We start from the raw sequence: 22,899 nt of genomic DNA on the forward strand, positions 1-22,899 counted from the left end.
GAGCATTTGCCTAACATGTGTAAAACCCTGGTTTCGTGCCCAGATAATAAAAAAGAGATGTCTTAGCATCTTTATCCTTTGATTTACAGAGCACACTAAGTCTTCTCTCAGAAGGTGAACATAATGACCCTTCTTAGGATGACACTGGTAGTACTCCAAAGGCTGAGGAGTAAGGAATCTCAATTTACCTTCTTCCCTTTACTCTAAAACATCTTTTCTCCCACACTTTACATATCTGATGTTAGATGAATAATATGAATAGTAGTAGTGACAGAATTAGAGTCAGTGAAATACTCTGCTTTTTCCTGAATCCAAGAGTGGGTTTTGAAGTGTACAGCTGTCCATCATATACGGAGAAAGTCCTGTCTGGATACAGCTGTCCATCACACACAGAGAAAGTTCGGTCAGGAAACCAGATATAGAGTTGATTTAAAATGACACTGGGTAGAAAGGACATTTGCATGAAATAAAAAAAAATACCATCTTACTGACCAATGCACTGTTCTGTAGAAATGTTGTGTTTCACCACTACTGAGCAAGTGGCATAACCCCTAAGTCATGTACCCTGTGAGGTGCCTCTTCCTCCTGGGAGCCAGGGGCAGACACAGTCATCTTTGCACACTAACAATGGAGCTCTTGTTGGGGTACCAAATGCTGGGAAATTTTTAATACCTCAGTAAAAATCTGGTAGTTGTTTTTTTTCTTTTAATACAAGAAAAAAAAAAAAAACCCTGCTAGATTTAGAGTGAGTCACACAATATAAACATTCAAATCCCTTTGGATTTTGAATGCCAAACAGCACAGAGTGCTTACATTTCAAAAACCTGCATTCTAGAATGCCAGAACACATATGCTCAGCTCTCTGGTATTAAGTAACACTATAGTATTTTTTAATACATACTATAAAGTAAACCATTCATAAATTCCATCCCAATGCCAGTTAAATTCTTGATACGTCATTTAATTCTCATGCATAGTCCTATTTCATTATTTTAACTCACTCGGTGCAAAAAAAAAAAAAAAGATCTAGAGGAAATATATTCAAACACACACAGAGAGAGAGAGAGGGGGGGGGTATTTACGTAAACACCACCTTAACAGATCTGGCTTCATTGAAAACCTAACAAATACAGTACTCATAAGAAATTCTCACAGCAAAATAAAAGTTTAAATTAAAAAAAAATATTTAAAAGTGAAGACTTCAAGTCACTCAAACCATCTCTGAGACATGCAAAATTAGATGAGTTTTGGGATGATGTTAAATTGTATTCAAACCTCCATTAATGTATAATAACTGTATAAACTTTCAATTGTAATTTTGATGACTATAATAAGGTTTTGATTCTAATATAGTCAATAGGAATAACATTAACGCTAGGAAGCTTCACAACCAAAAAATAAAAAAATAAAAAAATAGTAGGAATCACTTTATGACAGTCAGATCTTGTTAATAAATGCAAAATTTTGAGAGAAATTCCTTTCTCCCTTTTCAATAGAACCCAGTATAGAAGATGAAATTAACAAAGTGACGTCAAGGGGAAAACAGATTGCACCTGGCTGAGTCAGCAGGGGGCTCTACCTATGCAGTCCACTTTGTGAAGTGGTCCGGTGCCCCGCCCAGACTCTCTCGTGGCTGTTTACAGCAGGGAACCCTGGAGGGAAGCCTTACTGAACCAGGGCCACCGAAATGCCAACAGCTTGTGCATTCCCCGTTGTTCCTACCACCCTAAAGCAATGGTTCTCAACCTTCTAATGCTGCGTCCCTTTAACACAGTGCTTCATGTTGTGATAACCCCAACCATAACGTTATTTTCATTGCTACTTCATAACTGTAATTTTGCTATTGTTATAAATGGTAATATAAATATCCGTGTTTTCTGATGGCAAAGGGTCACAACTCACAGGTTGAGAACCGCTGCCCTAAAAAGCAAACAGTGCTTGCTGGAAAATCTCCAGTGTCTAAACCGTCCTGAAAACGGCTGTGAGCATGCGTCTTTCTGAGCACAATGAGGGAAAGTCTTTGATCACACTGCCCCACTCTGGTCAAAAGAGGGAAAATTATGTGAGCCCTTGAAAAGTGTCCCTAGCATCTCAGACAAATTCACATCAGAGGCCCATCCTTGCACAGTGGCATACCCTAAGAGCTGAGCAGCTGAGCGATCCATAACTTAGCTTGAAAGCTAAAGAAAATCTATCCCTTACTCTTTTGATCAACGTTTAGGGGAGAAATGGCACTATTCCACTATTGGTTTTGTGGAAACATCATTACAGTATTTGTAAATGTAAATCTTTCAAAGTTTTAAGGGCTGACTAATTAAATGCTTTGTATTAATCCTAATGGGAAAACTCAGAATGAACTGGCAATAGCAAGCACCAAGATGTCAATTTTTATCATTAAGTTAGTTTAAAATAAAAACAGAATGTCATTCAAACTACTGTACCTAAAACACCCAAAGAGCCCCCAGGGATGTTCAAAAGCATATCAGAGACACTCATAAATTCCCAGCCATAGTAACTATTCACTTCAGAGTGTGTGTCTGTATTCTGTGTTAATTACAACAGTAGAAACAGGAGTTAACGTTGGCCATTCACTATGCCAGATATTAGTATGAACTCTCTTTTCATATAGTAATTCCTTCATGCTTACAACAGGACTACGTATTAAACACCACAATTATCCCCATTTTACAGACAATAGGAACAGAGAGGATTAGTAACTTCTTCAAGGTTACACAGCTTAAGTAAGAGATAATTCGAGGATTCAAACCTGGCAGTCTGATATCAGCTCGATAGCTCTTGGAGCAAGCCTGACTTACACTGAAGAGATTGAGAGCCACTAGACTTCTCTTGCTCAATGCATCCAGTGCACTTTTGAAGTAAATGTGAAACTGTTAGTATACCTCTGTTTGATATCTCAGTGAAACCGATAAATTAGATGTTAATTAGGAATGTACCACTCTAAATAATAACAAAGATTAATACAAAGAGATGCTAGATAAAGAAACACATCGTCTATAGCTGTTTGTTTCTTGTATGTTGCTGAAAATACTTGATATTCGAGATAAATAGTGCCTTCATTTCCCCATAAGTATTATTTTTCTTAATTGATTTATTATTATTATTTTTGTGTGTGCACACACTCATGCATGTCTCATAGCACACATGTGGAGGTCAGAAGAGAACATTCAAGAATCATTTATGTCCTTCCATCATGGGTTCCAAAATCCAACTCAGGTCACCGGGTTCCCTGGCAAGCACTCTCCCACTGTGCCAACTCATGGGTTTTGCTTTCCTATAACCATTATTTCATGCCAACTATAACCCTTCTATGTTTTTTTATGGTACCCATTACCTAGTTTCTATAGTTTGCAGATTACCTGAATCAGAGTCCTCAGCTTCAACCCTTGCAACAAACACCCCAGGACTTTGGTTTTCTTTAACTGAAGTTTTGTATGTAAGTTGCTTAAACACTGGTGACTCATCATTTACATCAAGGACAGTGACTGTCAGGGTCTGCGATGAAGACAGTGCTGGTGTGCCACCATCATGGGCCATGAGGGTCAAGATGTACTGGGTTTTCACTTCATAGTCCAGAAGACAAGCTGTCCTCAGCAAGCCTGCTTTGGAAGAGAAGACATGGCGGGCTATGGGTGTTACTTGGTTTAGGACCGTTTACTCTACCTTGGCTTATGTTGCAATAGAAGATTAAAAACTCAGCTTTCATTGCTAATGAATGAGTCATTTAAAAAGAGAGTGAAATTTATTGAACCAACTTTAAATTCATATATTTTCTACTAACATTCTTTGTCAGGAATGCCAATTTACGGTATAGTGACAAATGACAATTTTAAAAGTCTATCCCATCTGATTATCTACTGAGAGGCCTATATCAAAGTTATTAGTCTACCCAACATTTCCCTCACTTTTAAAAGTATCTATGATACTAACAACATGTCATGTGACACATGACACACTCAAATTTAACAACATTATGAAAATGTGCATATTATTCTGTTGTTCAGGACATTGGTTCCTGTTAAAGAATTGCCTTCTGGTATACTTACTCATGGTTGGCCATCATTTGTTTTAAGAGCAATAAAGGACAGAGATGTTGCAATTCTGACAATAAAATTCACAAGTAAGCCACCTGTCTATCCCACTTCATTGAGTCACATAACCTGTGAATATATAGTATTCTACATAGATAACCATTATAGGATAATAACTGACATATATTTATTTTATTGCTGACTGCTTCCCTAAAAATTTTCTTCAAATAATTAAATATTGAATTAGATGTTTGAAATAGTTTTTTTTCAATAATTCCCCATCATTCTACACATTGGGGTCAAAGAAAAACTCACTTTGTTTTATTTTTATTAGAAACACGAGTGAGTCTCGTGAGAGGAAAAAACCCTCCCATCTCACATGGATATATTCTGCAATTATAATTTTATGCCTTTGAGAAATACCTCAAAAGAAATATCCATTATAATAGCTCAAGATTCATGATGCTGGCCTTACTACGATACAATTCAAGTTTATTCTTCCTCTTTAACAGTCTGAAACAGACCTTTCTGGAGCATCTTAGAAAGCTTTAAAGTGCCATTAAATCAGCTCTAAGGAGAGACACAGCTCTTGCAGAGATCATCATCCTGTGTCTGGAGAGTCTCCTGTCAGCTGGGCACTTAGGTGGTGTTCATGCAAGCCTCAGAAGGGAACCATATGTCAGGATTTGAGAAATGTTCTGATAAAATTTCCCAACAGAATAGAAACAACTATGCTCACAACTTCCAAATCCTCACATTCACTTTAATTCCAAATAATGTTCTTCACAGCTGGACAAATAGTTTACATCTGAGCTTTTCTTCCTAAGGTTTATGTTAAAATCACAGTTTTTATAGACACTTAGATAGTGCTCCATAAGTTTTATAATTGTCCTGAAAATCACGTAAAGGAAAGTCCATTTTCAAATTCACAGGGCTGATAACTTTGCATATATTCCCTTTTTTAATCACATCACATAAAAAAAAACAGGGGATGCCACGTGACAATATGGTAACAGGAAGACCAATGAAATGGCAGTAAATAACATTTGTGCAGAGTGAATGGCATTGATTAAATGCTGATGTGAAAATAAAATGCTACAACTGATGTGGAAAATAATGCCCCTAATGAGCAAAGGATTCAACTGTTAAAACCTGTAGGTTATTTCCAGTTACTACCAGTGCTGGCTTATATGATCTAAAGGCTAATTTCCACACCAAAGTCTTTGCGTAATGATGTTGATTTGCCATATAGCCACCTTGTTTTATTTCTAGTAGCATTCCTACTTCAAGGACTCATGATGGTGGCTATTGCTCCTCATCCCACAAGATACAGCTAGCTATGAAGCACAATTAATATCAACAAATAGTTCAATAAACTTAGTTCTTCGAACATAATCTGTGATACATATATATATATATGTATCACAGATTTAATATATACATATATATATGCCTCTGTGTGTGTGTGTGTGTGTGTGTGTGTGTGTGTGTGTGTGTGCATTTGTGCATGTATGTTACATCTCTCCAGGAAAATTCTGTCACAAGACAACTACAGGCATGATTCTATTATAGAACTATAAATAAGAAGAGTTGGTAGGGATGCAGAGAAAGCTAAACCTTTGCACACTATTGGTTTTAATGCAAAAAGTTTCAAGTGGAAAACAGTATGGAAATTCCTCAAAATTATTTTTTAAATTAGCAAAAGGATCATAAAGCCCCATCCTTCTGAAGAAGCTATAACAATACTATGGCTGGATATTTGTGCAAAAGAATTGCAGTCAGGGTCTTCAAGAAGTAGTGGCAATGTCACGTTCACTTCTGTACTGTTCATAAATTAAAAAAATAACTTATACGTCTATCAGCAGATGAATAGAGATAGAAAACGTGGTACATGTATTCAATAGTCCTTAAAAATTATAAGAGAATTCTGTTATATGTGATAGCATGTCTAGACTTGGAAGACAGTGTGCTGACTGAAATAAGCTAGTCATGCAAAGACAAACACTGCATGATTCTATTTATCTAAGCTTTTTAAAATAATCAAATTTGCAGAACTATCCAGAAGAGTGGTGCTTGTCAGAGATGCATAGAAGAGGAAATGAGAAAAAATAGTTTAGATTAAATAAAAGAGTGACCTTTGAGTTCAGTTGTTCAGCACTGAGTCCATAGTCAAGAATAATGTATTCTGTGAAGAAAAGTGTTCGGAATGCTGTGTTCATGTTAAATTTATTTCTACAAATTTGGGCATAGTAGTATATATCTACAATCTTAGTACTTAGGAAGCAGAGACAAGTAGATCAGGAGTTCAAAGTCATCCTCAGCTACATAGTAGCTTTGAAGTCATCCTGGAATGTATGAGAATTTGTCTCAAACCAAACACAAAAAGGTATTTAGTAAAATAAAATAAAATGATTTAGAAGTGGCACTCAGAGCACTGTACCTGATGACCCGTCTAACATGAAGAACATGTCCTCATTTCCTGAAAGGATGCTGTAGGTTACTTCTCCATTCATCTCTGAATCTGGATCCTGGGCACTTACACGGTGCACCAGGGAGCCCACTTCAGCATCTTCTCTGATAAAGGCAATGGGTTGAGACACAAAGGTGGGGCTGTGGTCATTCACATCCAAAATCACGACTTCTGCTACCAATGACCGCCATCGCCGGTCTGTCACATTCACAGCCTGATCAGATGCAGTTATGGTGAGTATGAATGTTGGAACATCTTCTCTGTCCAGGGGAGATGCAGTGACCAGTGTGCCAGAGGAGGGGTGGATGAGAAACGGGTTCATTCCAACATGGCTGGATTCTGCAAAGTATTGTATCCTACTGTTCAGAAAACTGCCATCACCATCTTTGGCATTAAAGATGTACACCACAGTCCCTACAGGTACATTCTCTTCTATACTTATCACAACAAACTCATCCTGGAAGGATGGGGAATGGTCATTCTGATCTTCCACATCAACACTAAGGAAGACTGTGCTGTTCCACGGAGGGCTTTGGCTATGATCTTTAGAAATCACCCTGATAAGATAATGAGACGTCATTTCATAGTCAAGTTCCTTAGAGAGGAACAAGTCTCCTGTAGAGCTATCAATTTCAAAGTGGCCGTCTTTGTCCTCTGCAACAATACTAAACTGTAACTTCTCACTATGGTGCTGTTGAAGGGGATGGGGTGACTTCATCAGGCTCATGATTTTTGCAGGCTTCGTGTTTTCTGGGATCACTAAATGTCTAATATTCTGAGACATAAAAACCATCCCTTTTGAGAGTGGTATCACCTAAAATAAGAGCAAAAATTCTGTTGATACAGAGTACTTTGAAATTAGCTTCAAGTATCACTGCTAAAAGGTAAGTTTAAACATCAGTATATATTATGACACTATATTGGAAGCTGATTTCGATTCGTTTTATACGTGTGTTGACTGATGAGAAAACACCTTTTAATAGAATTCTAATGTATCAAAAGACTGAAATTTGCTCTACATATAAAAGAAGAAAATACAGTTTCCCACTTTTTAATTTGCTGTAATACATGAAAGATTGTTTTGTAAGGCTGTGCCATGGTTCTTCTGGAATATTCTTGGTAATTCTCCAATGTGAATGTTGAACATTTAATTCTCCAAATTGCCCCCAAATCCTAGAGATCAGTCTAGCCACAATGACCATTGGGCATTGAAATATCAAGTGCCTGTTGAAACAAAAACACTAAAATTTTGACCACATCAATTTTTCTCCTAGATCACAGTTTAATTATGAAAGGCATAATCCGAAAACAGTAGTCTTTGAAAAATAACCTCTGTTATTGTATACATACAAGCCTATATTATATTTGTATACTGTACTGACATTACTTATCATGTGGTCAACAAAGAGTCTAGCTATGAACAGTCACCCTCATTTTGACTGGCTGTAGGTAATTTTCTCCTTCTACAAAGATGTCCCCTGACTTGGTTTTGTTGTTGTTGCTGTTATTGTTATTTGATTAATGCAAAGCTATGGCATATGGATCTCAAGTAATTGTTAGAAGCTTTAAAATTTTCAAAAACCCATGTGATTTATACTGTGGCCATTTGTTTACATGCAAGGACCTTCTGCAAGCCTACCAACTAATTGCAATCAGAAGAAAGAGAAAAGTCACTTTTTTGCACAACACACCCAAAGCAATACAAATGTATACATAATGAATGATAGCTTGTCAAGAACTACATATAACTACTTCAAAAGTTGTTTCTATTTATTTTTTCCCAAACAAGAACAAGAAGGTAAGCATTGCATGTAATATACTCTTGAAATAGGATCTATACACACTGGGAATTTCTACATACTATCTACTTATTTAAATATCAAATGATACTCTCACAATATTCTTCTACATTTTGTATTGATACCATTACCTGAATATTAATAATTGCCTGCCCTTGAAGTGGGGGCACTCCCTGGTCACTGGCAATTACTGTCATCCTATAGGAAGGTCTATAGTCATGGGAAAGTATCACAGTTGTTCTTATTTCACCGTTGTTGGCATCAATCTTAAAGTGAACAGGATAATCTATACACAAAAATAAAGAGACTAAATTAATTTATAAAGCAGAAGATGGGATAAATTCAGTTAATGTAGTCATATTTCAGAACACATATTTACTTTAAATTTCTTGGGATCTTGAGGAGCTATAGAATATTAATTTGGTCTTAATTCCTCAGGGAATTTACCTCACTTAAACATTTTATAATGTGCTGATATCAAAAATAGCACACAACACCACTTTAATCTCTCCAGCTTTCACATTTCTATGCACAGTTAATATGAATTTAATTTTTATATGACACTAAAATATAGACAAGATTTTTTAAGCTTAAGCACATAAAAATAAACAAGTAGATCATTAGGCAAGATGGTGCATGAGCCTATCATCTAGTAGGAATGTCTTGCCAGGACATTTATAGAAATCTGCCATCCATTTGCATATTTTGCCTTTGAGATTCATTTGTTAACACTGGATCAGGAATGGCCAACTCTAGTTGTTACATTCCCAATGTAAAGCTTGATTCTTTCTTAAATCCTTTCGCTTTTCCTTAAGTATTTATATTTTCTTGAAGTTTTTCAAATCAGGAGGTAGATCTGGAGAACTGATACAATTTGGGTAGAACTTTTGGAGATTACATCACATATTTCCCTTCAGAGTCACATGCCCAGTAACTCTTTGATCTTGGTGTCGGCTCTACTGGCTCAAACCCTAGATCTGTGGGTTTATTTATTATTCCAAAACATAGGTAGGTCCCATTCCTCTTCATTTATTAGCAGGAATATTTCAATAAAAAAAGAAATTCCTTTCTAACTAGTGTGTGTGTGTGTGTGTGTGTGTGTGTGTGTGTGTGTGTGTGTGTGTGCGCGCGCGCGCCTGCAGAATACAGAAGGGGGCATTGGAGCCCCTTGAACTACAGTTAGAAGCATTTGTGAACCACTTGGTCTGGGAGCTGAGAATTGAACTTAGGTCCTCTGAAACAGCAAGGAGAACCTGTAACCACTGAGCTTTCTCTCTAGCTCCCAACTACTGTTTGTAACCTGTAGGAAGAGATCATTGTAGGAAAGGGCTTCAACATATCATTATTATTATCTTTACTGATACTCAAATTAGTCCATCACTGAATAGTAGGATCCTTTCCAAACACCTTTGTCTCAAGGTGTTTGGACAGAGTCCCAGTGCACTGAAGCAATTTTCTTGTGTCGTATGCATGATAGTGTCAGTTTTTCTTGTAGAATTACTAAGATTTGAAATCCATCATGTTCCCATGTATTTCTGGGTCCCTTTAGTGGAAAATAGTTTTGTGAGATCATATTCTGTATGGGAGGGAGTTCTCACTCTTTCTGTGTTACTCATGATTTCTAGGCCCTTACAGTAGACAGAGAGTAGATAGATGAATGCAGCAAAATATATCAGAAGTTCATATTAATGCAGGTAATTAAGTTCATTCCACAGTGTACTTAGTTAAATCATAGACTATAATTTTCAATCAAATCTGAATACCTCAAACATCATGAAAGCCCCAGACAAAGCTGAGCATACAAAGTCATTCTCTGTTTCCACAGCTGTTGAGCCAGCTCTGTCCATTTACTCTTTACCTGATTTAAGGGATATAAATAGAAGAGAACCCCTGCCTTTTAAGAGTATGAAGCCAGCATCTCTGAAACACTTATTGGTTGTGATTTCTGTTTTCATCTGCTCATTTCTGTCTCTTAGGAATCCATGGAATGATAAAAAATCCTGTTGCTATTATAATATTTTATCTTACTATATTATAATTATAGCTGCCTCAATTTAGTAATTAGAGAAAGCAAAACCAGACAATACACATCATTGCATGTTTACATTGCTATACTCCAAGTATCATCTTGGAAGCTAATTTAAAAATAACATCTCAGGGGACCAAATAGTCAGCTCAGCACTTATGGCCCAGGCTTAGCAACCTGTGCTCAAGTCCTGGAACCAGGTAAAGGCGAGAGGAAGGAACCAGCTGCACCCATAACAGCAACATCTCAGACACTCAGAAATATATGCTGAACACCAATGTGTTATCTTTTATACTGAATAATTTTCAATGGTTTATCAATAGCAGTCTCAAAAACAAACTGTGTATGCTTCCAGATCTTCTGTTGCATCTTTGTCTTGTGGAAAGTCCCCTTCCTAGATAATATGGGTTCTCTATCCTTTAGTCCATGGACCATAAACATGTGAAGGCTCTATGCCAGGTGCATGTGCATGCATGTGTATGTGTGAATTGTGTATGTGAGTTGTGTGTGACCATGTATATGTGTGTGAGTGTTATGAATGTGTACGTGTGAATGTGTATATATATGAGTATGAATGCATGTGTATATGTTTGTGTGTCAATGTGCAGGTAAATGTATGTATATGAATGTGTATGTGTGTGCATGTGTGTGCGTGTGTGTGTGTGTGTGTGTGTGTGTGTGTGTGTGTGTGTGTATAACTGTGGAGAATGAGTTTGTGTGTGTGCTTCTTCACCTTCATTGCTTATTGTAGGTATTTCATGTTCTTTGAGTAAACTCAAAATTAAAGAGGAAAATGATGCAAAGATCTCACAGATCTAAATAACCTAAGGACCACAGGAAGATATTCTGCCCCAGTGTGCTAAAACAAGAAAGCTCGGCAATGTTTATATGCAAAGAAATCAGGGCTCCCCCTTGTGGGGAACAAGGAGCAGGAAAGAAGAATTTGCTTTCTGACTAAGCTTGTAATGAGGAACCACTGACAGTGTTCCTGTCCCCAGTGGAAATGGAGATGAACCCAAGGACAGTAAAATAGAATTTTTATCTTCTGTGGGTTGCATTCTTCAAATGAATTTCAAGATTTGCTCGGTTGATGTATATAACGTTGTAGGTAGTTCATTTTCGTGGTAGTGTCTCACTCAGAGATATATTGTGTGAGTATGTGAAACAAAGCTCCCTTCTCATTCAGTGCACACATGAGCTGTTCCAGGACATCAAACGGAAGAGCTACTTCTGGGACTTAGAACAAACACCCTGCAAGTTTATCACATGCTCTCCCTCCATTCTTCAAAGTCGTTATACTCAGGAGACATGTTTTAAGCTGCTTGTTTCATTCTGGCTGCAAATTGTTTATTAATATCGTTTGCTCTGTTTTTAGATTATTTGTCCTGTTCTTTCTGGATTCTTACTAAGGCTGAATGCAATTCTGTGTCATTACAAGGATTGTAATTATTTTCTTCCAATCTATGACCTGAGACTTATAACATGGTAAACAGTGACATATTTCATGAAGTTCTGAATTTTAATGTAATTTCAATCACCTACTTCTTTAATTTTTTTCTTGTTTAAAAGTGATTTTGGGGGCTGGGCGTTGGTGGCACACGCCTTTAATCCCAGCACTTGAGAGGCAGAGGCAGACGGATCTCTGTGAGTTCGAGGCCAGCCTGGTCTCCAGAGCGAGTGCCAGGATAGGCTCCAAAGCTACACAGAGAAACCCTGTCTCGAAAAACCAAAGACATAAAAAATAAAAAAAATTAAACGTGAGTTTTACCCTCAATGTCAAGTAATCAACCTCTTACATTTTCTTCTGTGAGAATTAAGATTTTGATGTTTAAATATGACATGTTTTGTATAGTAAGAAGTAGAGATGTAATTTTATTTTTCCGTCTGGGTAACAAAGTAGATCTGTATCATGTACTGATGATCCATCTTCTTTCTACATATGTGTGTCAAATCTTCATGTACTTAGATGAGGTATATTGTCCACTGGTCTATTGTGACTGCATCCGTATTATGGTGTCTTCCTTTTAAAAACTTTATAAATCAGTGTCTTATAGTGGCACATTTTCCATTAGTCCTTTTGACATGGTCCTAGTAATTCATTTATTTAGTTCTTCTATTACGACTTTAGAACCAGCTTTTCATATTCTACCAAATGCTGGCTGACATTTCAATTGAAAATATTCTGAGCCGATAAATAAACATGTAAACGTCTTTCTCTTTCCTGGCACAAGAAGTACACATACAACTTTCTTCTTCATTTGTCTTTCATGCCTACTATTAAAACTTTTCCTTTTTTCATAATGGTCAAAAGTATCTTTGCTAGAATTTTCCCTAGATTCTTTAGCAAGGGAAGACCTTGACACAAGGAATTGAAGAAATCCCCTTCAAAAAATAGGGTAATAGTCCAAGTATCTATGCTGCTAAGAAAAAGTTGGAGCAAGTGGGTTGAAATGCACACTTAACTAACTTTGTAGCAAATCCACCTTGTGCCTGTGCTAGTTTTGTGACATCACCACAGTAAATGAGATCCTTGAAGCAATGTCACTGAAATGCTAGCATCATGTGGTGACATACTCGCTGAGAATAAGCAGGCATGGTAATTCCAGCATCTGCTCTTGTATCTCTTGTGTTTTCCATGAAGAGAATTGAATCTGCTTCAGGCAAGGACAAAGTTGTCTCTGGATTTCCCTTGTTTGTGTGTGTCAAACAAGATAAATGCTTTTTGAAATGGTCTCACACACAGTGTCAAGTAAAGCTGATACTTGAATTGGAAGACTTGCATGTTTTTTTTTTTGACTTGCATTTTTTTGACTTGCATTTTAAGAGAAAGCTTGAAAGTAAGCCTATGTTAACAAAGTCATCATAGAGTGTTCACATGTTTGGCATGATTTGTGGTATGATATAGGTAAACACGGTTTATTCTCATCCTATGAATAATCTTCACAGATATTCACTGGTGCTCCAACACATCACACATTAATGGTCACTTCTTATCTATTAAATTCCTCGTTCCTTTCAATAAAAGCTGACTTGGGCTTTAGTTTCTCAACAAGTCATGCATGTAAGATAGATGGTTTCTATTTAGAGCATAGGAAAGCAGCCAGTGGTTTCCACAAAACTTTCAATATTCACTTTTATGTAATTAATTATGTAGTGATTACTACAGACAACAAATGAATTTGGTTTGAAATTTGGTTTTATATTGTAAGTTGTCTAGGGAGTACTGAGGGATCAAGGATACAGTGTATTTCCCAAAGGAGATAGACAGGGGATAAGTGACAGAGGGAATTTTAAAAGCTCTTAATCCTCTATGAATATCGACTTTTACCTGGAGAGATGGAGTATGTAAGTTCTGCACTGAGTCCTTCATCGTGATCCTTTGCAAAGATGGTTGTTACCAGTGTGTTGACTGGCTGACCTTCCAAAGCCTGTCATAGAGACAAATAGCTTACAGATGAGTCAGTGGAGTCTTAAAGGATGCATTAGTGGACCTTCAAATGAAAGAACACAGTATATCAAGCACCTAACAGTTCTAAGATCTCCGTGCCTCTCAAATGTCTACCATCAGTGAGCTACATGGGTAGAAGTCCATGGGAAGAGTTCACCTTATCTGTTTAAATTTTCACACAGTTTGAAGAAGCTATCTGGATCATTTGAGCCAAAGATGCAAATAAATTAAATACAATGATGTAAAGTTTAAGGTTTCTATTTTTTAAAAAAAATCTTAAAGAATTTAGTGTTCTCTCAGCAGTTTCTTTGGTTATTGTTTAGACTGCTTGCTACAGTCCAAAAATGCTTAACATAAATATCTGCCTTTATATCAGAAAACATATCTCGCTCTAAGTAGGAATTTTCCTGGAGTGATAATGAAATTCATGGGTGGATCTCAATAATGTCCAATAAAACGCAAGGTGTTTTAGTGATGTAATAAAAATCACTCAATAATGTTTCCTTTCTCAGAATTGTTCTTCAACCCTGGCTTTGGTAGATCAGCTTAAATTTCATAACTTCCTTAACACCCTTCTGAGCTGTTCACTACACATATTTTTATCAGTTTAAATATTCAATTCAATTGTTTGGAGATCGATAGTTGCTAAGCTTTTGATACATATGACCCACATTTAACATAGACTCCCTTATAAAGTACATAGAAATAGTGTGCTGATGTATTGTGGAAATAATCAACATACAAAATATGGAAATGAATAGACAGGCCATATGTACATGATTACAAGTTTTGTGTGTGTTTACAAAACCCAACTTTTACTGTCTTTGGATGGATACTCACTTTTGTCACAACTACATAATGACCCAAATGACTTTTCTCTGTGGCATATTGTGATGAGACACATCAGCTGCACATAAAGAGTTCTGCTCAGAGATGCAGGTAAAAGCAGTAGAAACGCACCACGAGAGTGTAACTGACACTGGGGTGACATCATGTCTACATGAAATGGACAGGACTATATTTCTTTTAGTCAAGCTGGAGAAGCAATTCTAAAGAGTGCACACAGTTAGTTTCTTATTTTTTAACCATCTTTTTTTTGCATATAAGCGAATCTATGTCGTTAGAATGAACAATGCCATACCACGACTGATGACAAATTCACAACTTCTACCACAAGATGGTGCTCAAAACAAATGACTTTTTAAAAAAAGAATTACAAGTTCACTGTAAAGCCACTTCACAAACCTTGATGTAAAACTCCTTTCCGGGTGGACATTGTGGGAAGAATGGCTTGTTGTCATTTATGTCAGTAACTGTGACATAAATCACCATCGTGGCATTCCGTGGAGGGGAGCCATGGTCTGTCACTAGGACAGTCATGTGATGATGCCCCTGGTGCTCACGATCCAATGCCATCCAATTGATCAGTTCACCTGGGAACACAGCAGAAAGATAGGCACTGTGCACTAGAATACTGGCATGATGGTGATGAACCACTTCCAAAAGAGTCCATTGAAAGAAAAACCAAATTAAAAGGTTTGACCCTCAAGACCACAAAGTAATTCTGCTCAATGTGACTGCTGAAAGAGTTTGCTGCCAGCGCTGTTGGTTTGCACCTATCATCTCAGCGGTCAGAGAAGCAGAGGCAGTGGGATCAGAAGTTCAAGGCCAATCTGTGCTAAATAATGAAACTGTGCATCAAAACAATTGCTGAGGCTGCTCCAGAAAATACCACTTGAGATATTCTTTATCATTGCTTGTATTTGAAATTACCCATCATTAAACATATGTAACCTCCCATACATTCATCAAAACAAGTCATTTGGAAGATTTATAATGTCTATTTATTCGCCCTTGTGCTGCTACACAGAACAAGGAAAGATGTAGGCTATGCATCCTGAGTTCTAAATTTGGTTTCCAGATCCCCATCTGCCAAGCTCTCACAGCTAACTCTCTTAGGTCTGCTCTCTGCAACAAACACAATTGAATATTTTACAGTTTTGTAAATTGTGTAGGCTATTGGCCATTGTTACCATTACTTTATAATAACTCCTAAAACATTTTCCCTGGGCAGATGACCTGCCATTAATATATGTCATTTTTTAAACTCACAAAATGTGTGTATAGTAAAATACTGTGATTTACCAAATAACTATCAATGCTTTTCAAAACTTACTCTGTAATTCTTGCTTAGAAATGTGCTCTTTGGTATATTCCCTCATGTTTCAGCCATGAGGACTCAGTAGAAACTTCTAACTGCCTGTCCTCATTGCCAAGGGCCTTTAGAGACCACACACTCATTAGGAATGTGTTGCATTTCTTCCTGTCCAGCCTAACACTGGCTTCCTTGCCATTTTTGAAGAAATCTATCTGTGAGAAAGTAAACATGAAGCAGCTAACACCAAGCATTCTTATTGCTAAGCTTTCTTCACTCTTAGTCCAAATAAAATGGCATTGCATAGAACAAAAGCTAAGATGGAGAAGAAAGTCCACGACTGGGTGAATTGCTTAATCTGTGAGCTTAAATACAGTGTTTACTGTAACATTCTCTACATACACTATATTTAAATAGTTTTATTATAACTGCCATTTTAATAAATCATACACACAACAGCGTTTTTAAAGTTCCAATCTGTAACTCTAAAAGCCCCAAATCCAGATTAGCAAATGGAGTTTTATTTCATGAAAGTTGCCCAAACTGGTAACTTCCTCTCATCTCTGATCACCTCTCACCTCAGTTATTAGTGTGTTTCCCAGGTCCCTGTTTATGACTTAGACACATTGTGTTTTGGAAACTGGAGTATAAAATTCCAAATATGGAGTATAAAATTCCAAATATGGTCATGCCTTGTATTTAGTTTCTAATCTAAGGTATCAAAGATTAACCACATCACATTGATTATTCTTCTTTCTCTACTGTTCCTTACCAATGAGCATAAGGACATAAATGTTTCTAGTGGTTTTGAAACCGTAATTAAGCACTTTTTAGTTTGACTTTGATGGCTTTTATGTTACACACACACACACACACACACACACACACACACACACACACACACACAAATTTCTTGATCCTTTTGGTATATATCTTGAAACGAAAAGGAATGGTAGATGACAAACCATTTTTCCTACTCAATAAGCAGAGAACACCAGGGTTCTCCATATATGAAGCATCTGGCCTTATAGGAAGGTAGGGAGCACAAAAGGGCAGGTTTCAGGAATGCACTGTAGAGAGTATGCACCAAACGGGTGAGGACTCCCAAGACAGCTGCTCCAAACAAACTTTCATAGAGGACTTCCACAGTACAGTTCTGACCATGCCTCTAGTGTAGTGTAGAATTCCAAGCCATCACAAATTGCTTAGTGGTCCGGATACACTCTAAGAACATTATCACCAACCAGTTTCATCACTGTGCAAACATCATGGAGTATACTAGCACAAACCTAGTGGAACTGCCTTCACAACACACCTCTGCCACACACTATTGCTCATGGACTGTGAACTTGAGCAGTTGGTCACTGTACTGAACACTGAAGGTAAGTCAAACATAGAGGAAGTAGCCATGCTTCTAAACTAACTAAACAGAGACAGAAAAGGCAGGGTGTGTGTGTGTGTGTGTGTGTGTGTGTGTGTGTGAATTTTCAACCCTATTGCAACTTCATGGGACCACTGTCTTACAAGCAATCCATCTTTAACTGAAATATTATACAGCCTGGTCCAGCACTGGCAATATATGATAGGGAGGTAAAAGAAGACAGAACCAGACTAGGTGAGAGTCTTCTCAATGTTAACTTCATTTAAAATCACACCCTGTAATAAAATACTGTGTATCCCAAAACCCAATTTTAAAATTTCTTTATGCTAAAGCTATATCTGAATATTTGAGGGTTTTCTTTTTTAATCATGATTTTTAAAGATATGGATGAAAGCTTCAACGAGCTACCTGTGTTGGGATTCATCTTGAAGAATTTTCCATCAGTCAAAAGGAAATATGACAGCTGCCCATTCTTTCCAGAGTCAGCATCAATGGCTGTCATTTTGCCTATTACCCCTAAGGGGATAGGGCTCTCCTCAACTTTCAAAAACACCTTGTCCTGCAAGAAGGCTGGGGAATTGTCGTTCTCATCCAAGACATGAACGATTACTAAAGTGCTCACATTCTGCAGCAATCTGTCCTCCGGGACTCGTGCCAACACTTTAAACCTGTACATCTGTGTAGATTCATAGTCTAGCTGTCGCTGCAGATAAATCCAGCCTGTGTGAGGGTGGATTCCAAACACTGTAGAGTCCACACTGACATCCAGAGAGTATGTCATCTTTGAGGCTGGGTGCCATGGATAAAGTGGGTAGGCCTGTACCTGCAAGATTTGAGTCGTCAGTGGGAGAGACTCGCTAACTTCCACTTTATAGACCAAATTTTCAAAAGCCACGTTTGGGTTTCGTTCTTGGCTTTCAGTAACTATTGTGAGCACCAACCGGGATGACTGCGGAGGAATGCCTTGGTCCTCAGCCACCAGGGTCAGCTTGAGGTCCCCCTGGCCTCCCAGACTTTCCCTGAGGTACAGCACCCCACGGCCTCGGTCCATGCTGAAGATGCTTGGATGAGGGCTTGCGATGCTGTACTGGACCAGTCCGTTCAGCCCGCTGTCTCTGTCTTCTGCACGTGCAAGGTACAAGGCTGTGCCAGGTGGAGTTGTCTGGGAGATCCTAATCTCATCCAAGGCTGTGGGAAACTCAGGACGGTTGTCATTGACATCCATCACAGTTATGTTCACTTCTGTGCTGCTGCAGGCTGGGGAGCTGCCAAGCTGCGCCTGGACAGTGAGGACAACCATGGGTTGTGCTTCGTGGTCCAGAGGCTTCAGGGTGCGGATACTGCCCAGCCACCTGTGAATGGAGAACTTTCCATCCAGATCGCCTGAGGAAATTCGGTAAGAGATTGGTTCAGAGGAATCTGAAAACAGAGAGAGTACAAACAGTGTATGCTAAAACAAAGAAGAAATGTATGCCCACCATGGAGAAGAACATGGTGAAGCCTTCACCCATCCTCAAGGGCTGGTGAGACACGTGGCTTAAGACTTTCTTAGTGATCAAAGGGATAAACAAACCATTGCTTTCTTTATCTTTCTTGCATTAGGTAAAAGAGAACCACATTAAGAAAACAATGTCAACATCTTTTTGAGGAAGCCAAATGAAAAATTCATGTTGGTATTTTTCTATGACACCCACTTGATAGATGTCAAATATCCTCCACAGAGGTGGAAAGAGAGAGAAGAGAAAGGATGGGAAGGACCAACTTTTAGAGAGAGAGTTTCTTTCCAAACTTTGTCCTGAAGGAGTTCCACTACACATGGCAAGAAAGCCAGGCACGAATATTTGCTCAGTTGCTATTTGGTTCAGCACAAAATCTTAAATCAGTCAAATTGCTAGCAAAAAAAGAGAGGATGATTAAATAGGATACATAAACTAGAACACCATGTTATTCATTGTGCAGTAAAGGGGAGTTTATAGATAGTTTATCTGGAAAGCTATATAAAGTAAGGGTATGGGTTGTAGCTATGAAATCAATAAAATAATATGTGTTTATGCTTGTAATAAAAATATTCAAGTACATATACTTGGCACATCATAATTATTCTGTACAATATTAAGCATTCTTTTTTAAACGCCTATTCTTTATCAAAAACTGTAAAATAGGTGGCAACAATGAAAGTACAATAAGCATGCCAAGAACTGTGCATTCCTATTCCTTCTGTATGGATTGAAAGAAATACTTAAGATTGCATGGCCTGATAAAATAGGAAAATTTACAGTAATAACTTTGGGGCAGCATTTAGAATTCAGCACTTACTCAAGGACTCTCTTGCCTTCACTGTCCCAACAAGGGTGTCTTCTGGAGCATCTTCATAAACTGAGAAGGTGTACTTGGGCCTTTCAAACTCCGCAGGAGCCAGTGTAGTTTGCAGGATGTGGATGGTGACATCAGCATTAGTGGCAGCTGTGAGCCCACCACCATCTCGAGCACAGACCATCAGAAAAAGTGTGGTAGCTTCCAAGTGGCTGAGAGTTGATGTTAAGTAAATAATACCTGGGTAGATAAATGAAAAATCAGTGAATAGGTAATATACAATGAATACTGATGGAAGTATCTGGTCCATAAAGTCAACTGTGTCATGCTTAATTTTATGTGTCCACTTGACTGGGTCTTTGGTTTCCCCACTTCATTATATAGTATTCTGGGTATGTGTCAAAAAGTGTTTGGAGATGAGATTAACATTCAAAATCAAAGACAGAATACAATAGCGTTTTCTCTAGCACACAAGTGGGTCTTATCCAATTAGTTGAAGGCCTGAACAGATCATAAGAGCTAACACACCTCAAATGGAAGCTGCCAGCCCCCATAACTGTATGAGCCAATTTCTTGTAATAAATCTTTTCACATACTGTTGGCTGTTACATTAAATAATTTCAATTGGCACATCTATTTTACAACAAAGGAATTTTAGTATGCTTGTAAAATGATGTCCAAATTATTCCAAGCAATAATTTTCTAGAGTTCAAACATAAGACATTTTGTGGACATCTCACCTCATCAGAAGAATTTATGTTCCCCCTTTTTTAGTTTTACTGTTGCAATACCAACTCCAGGTGATGGAATTATAGGGTAAAAGTCTCACATGTTCTAATGTGGAGCTAACACATATCAAGGGTGATCACAACCTGCCCAGGTGGGAGAATCCTAAAAATCAGAAATCTAAAATCATTCTCAGCTACTGCGATGATTAGTTTGGATCATCAAGGAACAGAGCATTCATGAGGGATTAGCTAGATAAAGCTCAACTGTGGGCATGTCTTTGGGGAACTGTCTTGACTGATGCAGGAAGGACCAGCCTGAAGATGGACAGCACCATTCTCAGGTTTGGGGCCCTGAAATTGTAAGAGTAGGAAAATGTGGCTGAGCACTCTGCATACATACATTTATTCTCTTCTGTTATGGGATGCTGATATAGTCATATATCAAGTTCCTGCCCTGACTTCCCCATAATAGTGGACCTACAACTGCATAACCTATAATCTATAACCATAACTGTAGGCCAAATAAACTCTCTCATATATGTTGCTTTTTGAAAGGGTATTTTATCACAGTCACAGAAATGAAACTAGAAAAGCTACCAAAGGAGTTAGAGGCCAGCCTGGGACATATGAAATACTGTCTCAAAATAAATAAATAAATAAATAAATAAATAAATAAATAAATGCCTGGTTTTTCCAAAATATTTTAATTATTTGACCTCATTTCTCTCAGAAAGTTAATGTAATAATAGAACACCTCTATTTTCTTTCACCTCCAGGTTTATTGATGTATAAATGATACATAAAATTATACCAGTTCAAGGTGTAGAATGCCTTCATCTTTATTTGCTAGTCTGCCAAAGCCCTCAAAACTCATTCCACAGATAGAGTTTAAAATAATAGAATATAAATTGCTTCATTATTCTAGTCTGGCACTGTTTAGAAGATTGTAGAACCTTTGGGAATTAGAGTCTAACTTGGAAAAGTGGACCTGGGGAGGATGCCCTTTAGGTTTATAAAGCTTTGTCAGCTACTACCCTTTCTCTGCTGTCTATTCCATGAAGATATGAGCAAGCAGTCTTGAGCACCTGCTGCCACAGTCTGGGCCATCCTTACACCATTTCTTTCCCCCTCTGGTGGATGTGGTCTCAAATCATGAACAAAAGAATCCTTCTTCCTTTAAATAGAGACTAGCCAAAAAGATTAAAAAAGAAGAAGATGCATCAATCAGTATGAACTGCTACAACAAGAATAACACATCACAGGAAGCCTGAACAATAGAAATTTACTTCTCACAGATCTGGAGGCTGGAAAGCTCACCGTCAAGGCAGCACAGACCCCCATCTTGTTCTTTCCTTTCAAGTTTGCAGTTGGTATCTTCTTATTGCATCCTCCATGTCAGAGAAACTAGGCTTTGGACTCTATCTTTTCTGAGGACATTGTCTTAGTTGCTTTTCTATAGTGTGATGAAATACATAGTTCAAAGTACTTTCCTTCAGTGCAGAGAAGGAAGAACAGAAGGTACATGAAGCAGTTTGTCACATTGCATGCAGTCAGAAAGAAGAAAGCAATGGATGTGTTACCTAGCTCACTTTATCCTTTGCTACAGTCCAAAATCCCAAACTGTAGAATTGTGCAATGGGTCTTTCTGCCTCAATTAACCACAACAAGATAACCCTCCATAGGCACCCCAGAGGCACATGTCCCAAGTGATTCTCATTCTTAACAAACTGACACTTGAAGTTGACCATAGTAGGTTCTGATTCCATCATGGGGCTACATTAATCAAGACATCAGCTAAATATAACTAGCCTTGAAGATCACACCCACTAATACCATCATGTTGGGGGTAAGAGTTTCATCACTTGAATCACAAGCATAAAACCAATAACATAAGGGTAATAATCTCTAAAGTGTTTAAACTCCTTTTAAAAGTAAGAGTTTATAGAATCAACACAACAGGTAACGGAACACAACAACCAGCTCAAATACAAGTTAGTTCCAGAGACCCTGATGTTAATGAAAGGTTTCCTGTCGCCCTTACTTTGTTACACTTAAAAATCAACCCTAAGAAAGACATACATGGTCCCCTGGAGAAGGGGAAAGGGGTCAAGATCCTCTGAGCAAATTGGGAGCACAGGAAGAGGGGGAAGGGAGCTAGGGGAATGAGAAGGGGAGAAGAGGAAGGATGCAGAGGACATGAGGGAGCAGAAAGGTTGAGTCAGGGGAAGAACAGATGATAAAAGAATGGAGATAACATAATAGAGGGAGAAATTTTAGGTTTACAGAGAAATCAGGCACTAGGGAAATGTCTGGAGACCTACAAAGATGACACCAACTAACAATCTAAGCAACAGAGGAGAGGCTACCTTAAATGCCCTCCCCTGATAATGAGATTGATGACTGACTTATATGCCACCTGATAGCCCTCATCCAGCAGCTGGTGGAAGTAGAAGCAGATACCCACAACTAATCACTGAACTGAACTGGAATCCAGATGCAGAGAAGGACGAGTGAAGAGCAAAAGGGTCCA

General features: G+C 38.0%; 1 protein-coding gene across 1 annotated transcript in view; it reads right to left on the reverse strand.

Annotated features, from left to right (window-relative positions):
- Window positions 1-22,899, reverse strand: part of Dchs2 (dachsous cadherin-related 2) — a 217,662-nt gene that overhangs the window by 58,114 nt on the left and 136,649 nt on the right. Inside the window, exons 4-10 of the mRNA XM_035451843.1 lie at window positions 19,645-19,881; window positions 17,737-18,747; window positions 15,038-15,225; window positions 13,673-13,772; window positions 8,450-8,604; window positions 6,490-7,333; window positions 3,378-3,617 (exon numbers count right to left, since the gene is read on the reverse strand). Coding sequence (XP_035307734.1) covers window positions 3,378-3,617; window positions 6,490-7,333; window positions 8,450-8,604; window positions 13,673-13,772; window positions 15,038-15,225; window positions 17,737-18,747; window positions 19,645-19,881 — 2,775 coding nt within the window. The remainder of the gene's footprint in view (window positions 1-3,377; window positions 3,618-6,489; window positions 7,334-8,449; window positions 8,605-13,672; window positions 13,773-15,037; window positions 15,226-17,736; window positions 18,748-19,644; window positions 19,882-22,899) is intronic.

This window comes from Cricetulus griseus, assembly GCF_003668045.3.
Source record: "Cricetulus griseus strain 17A/GY chromosome 1 unlocalized genomic scaffold, alternate assembly CriGri-PICRH-1.0 chr1_0, whole genome shotgun sequence".
Taxonomy (NCBI): domain Eukaryota; kingdom Metazoa; phylum Chordata; class Mammalia; order Rodentia; family Cricetidae; genus Cricetulus; species Cricetulus griseus.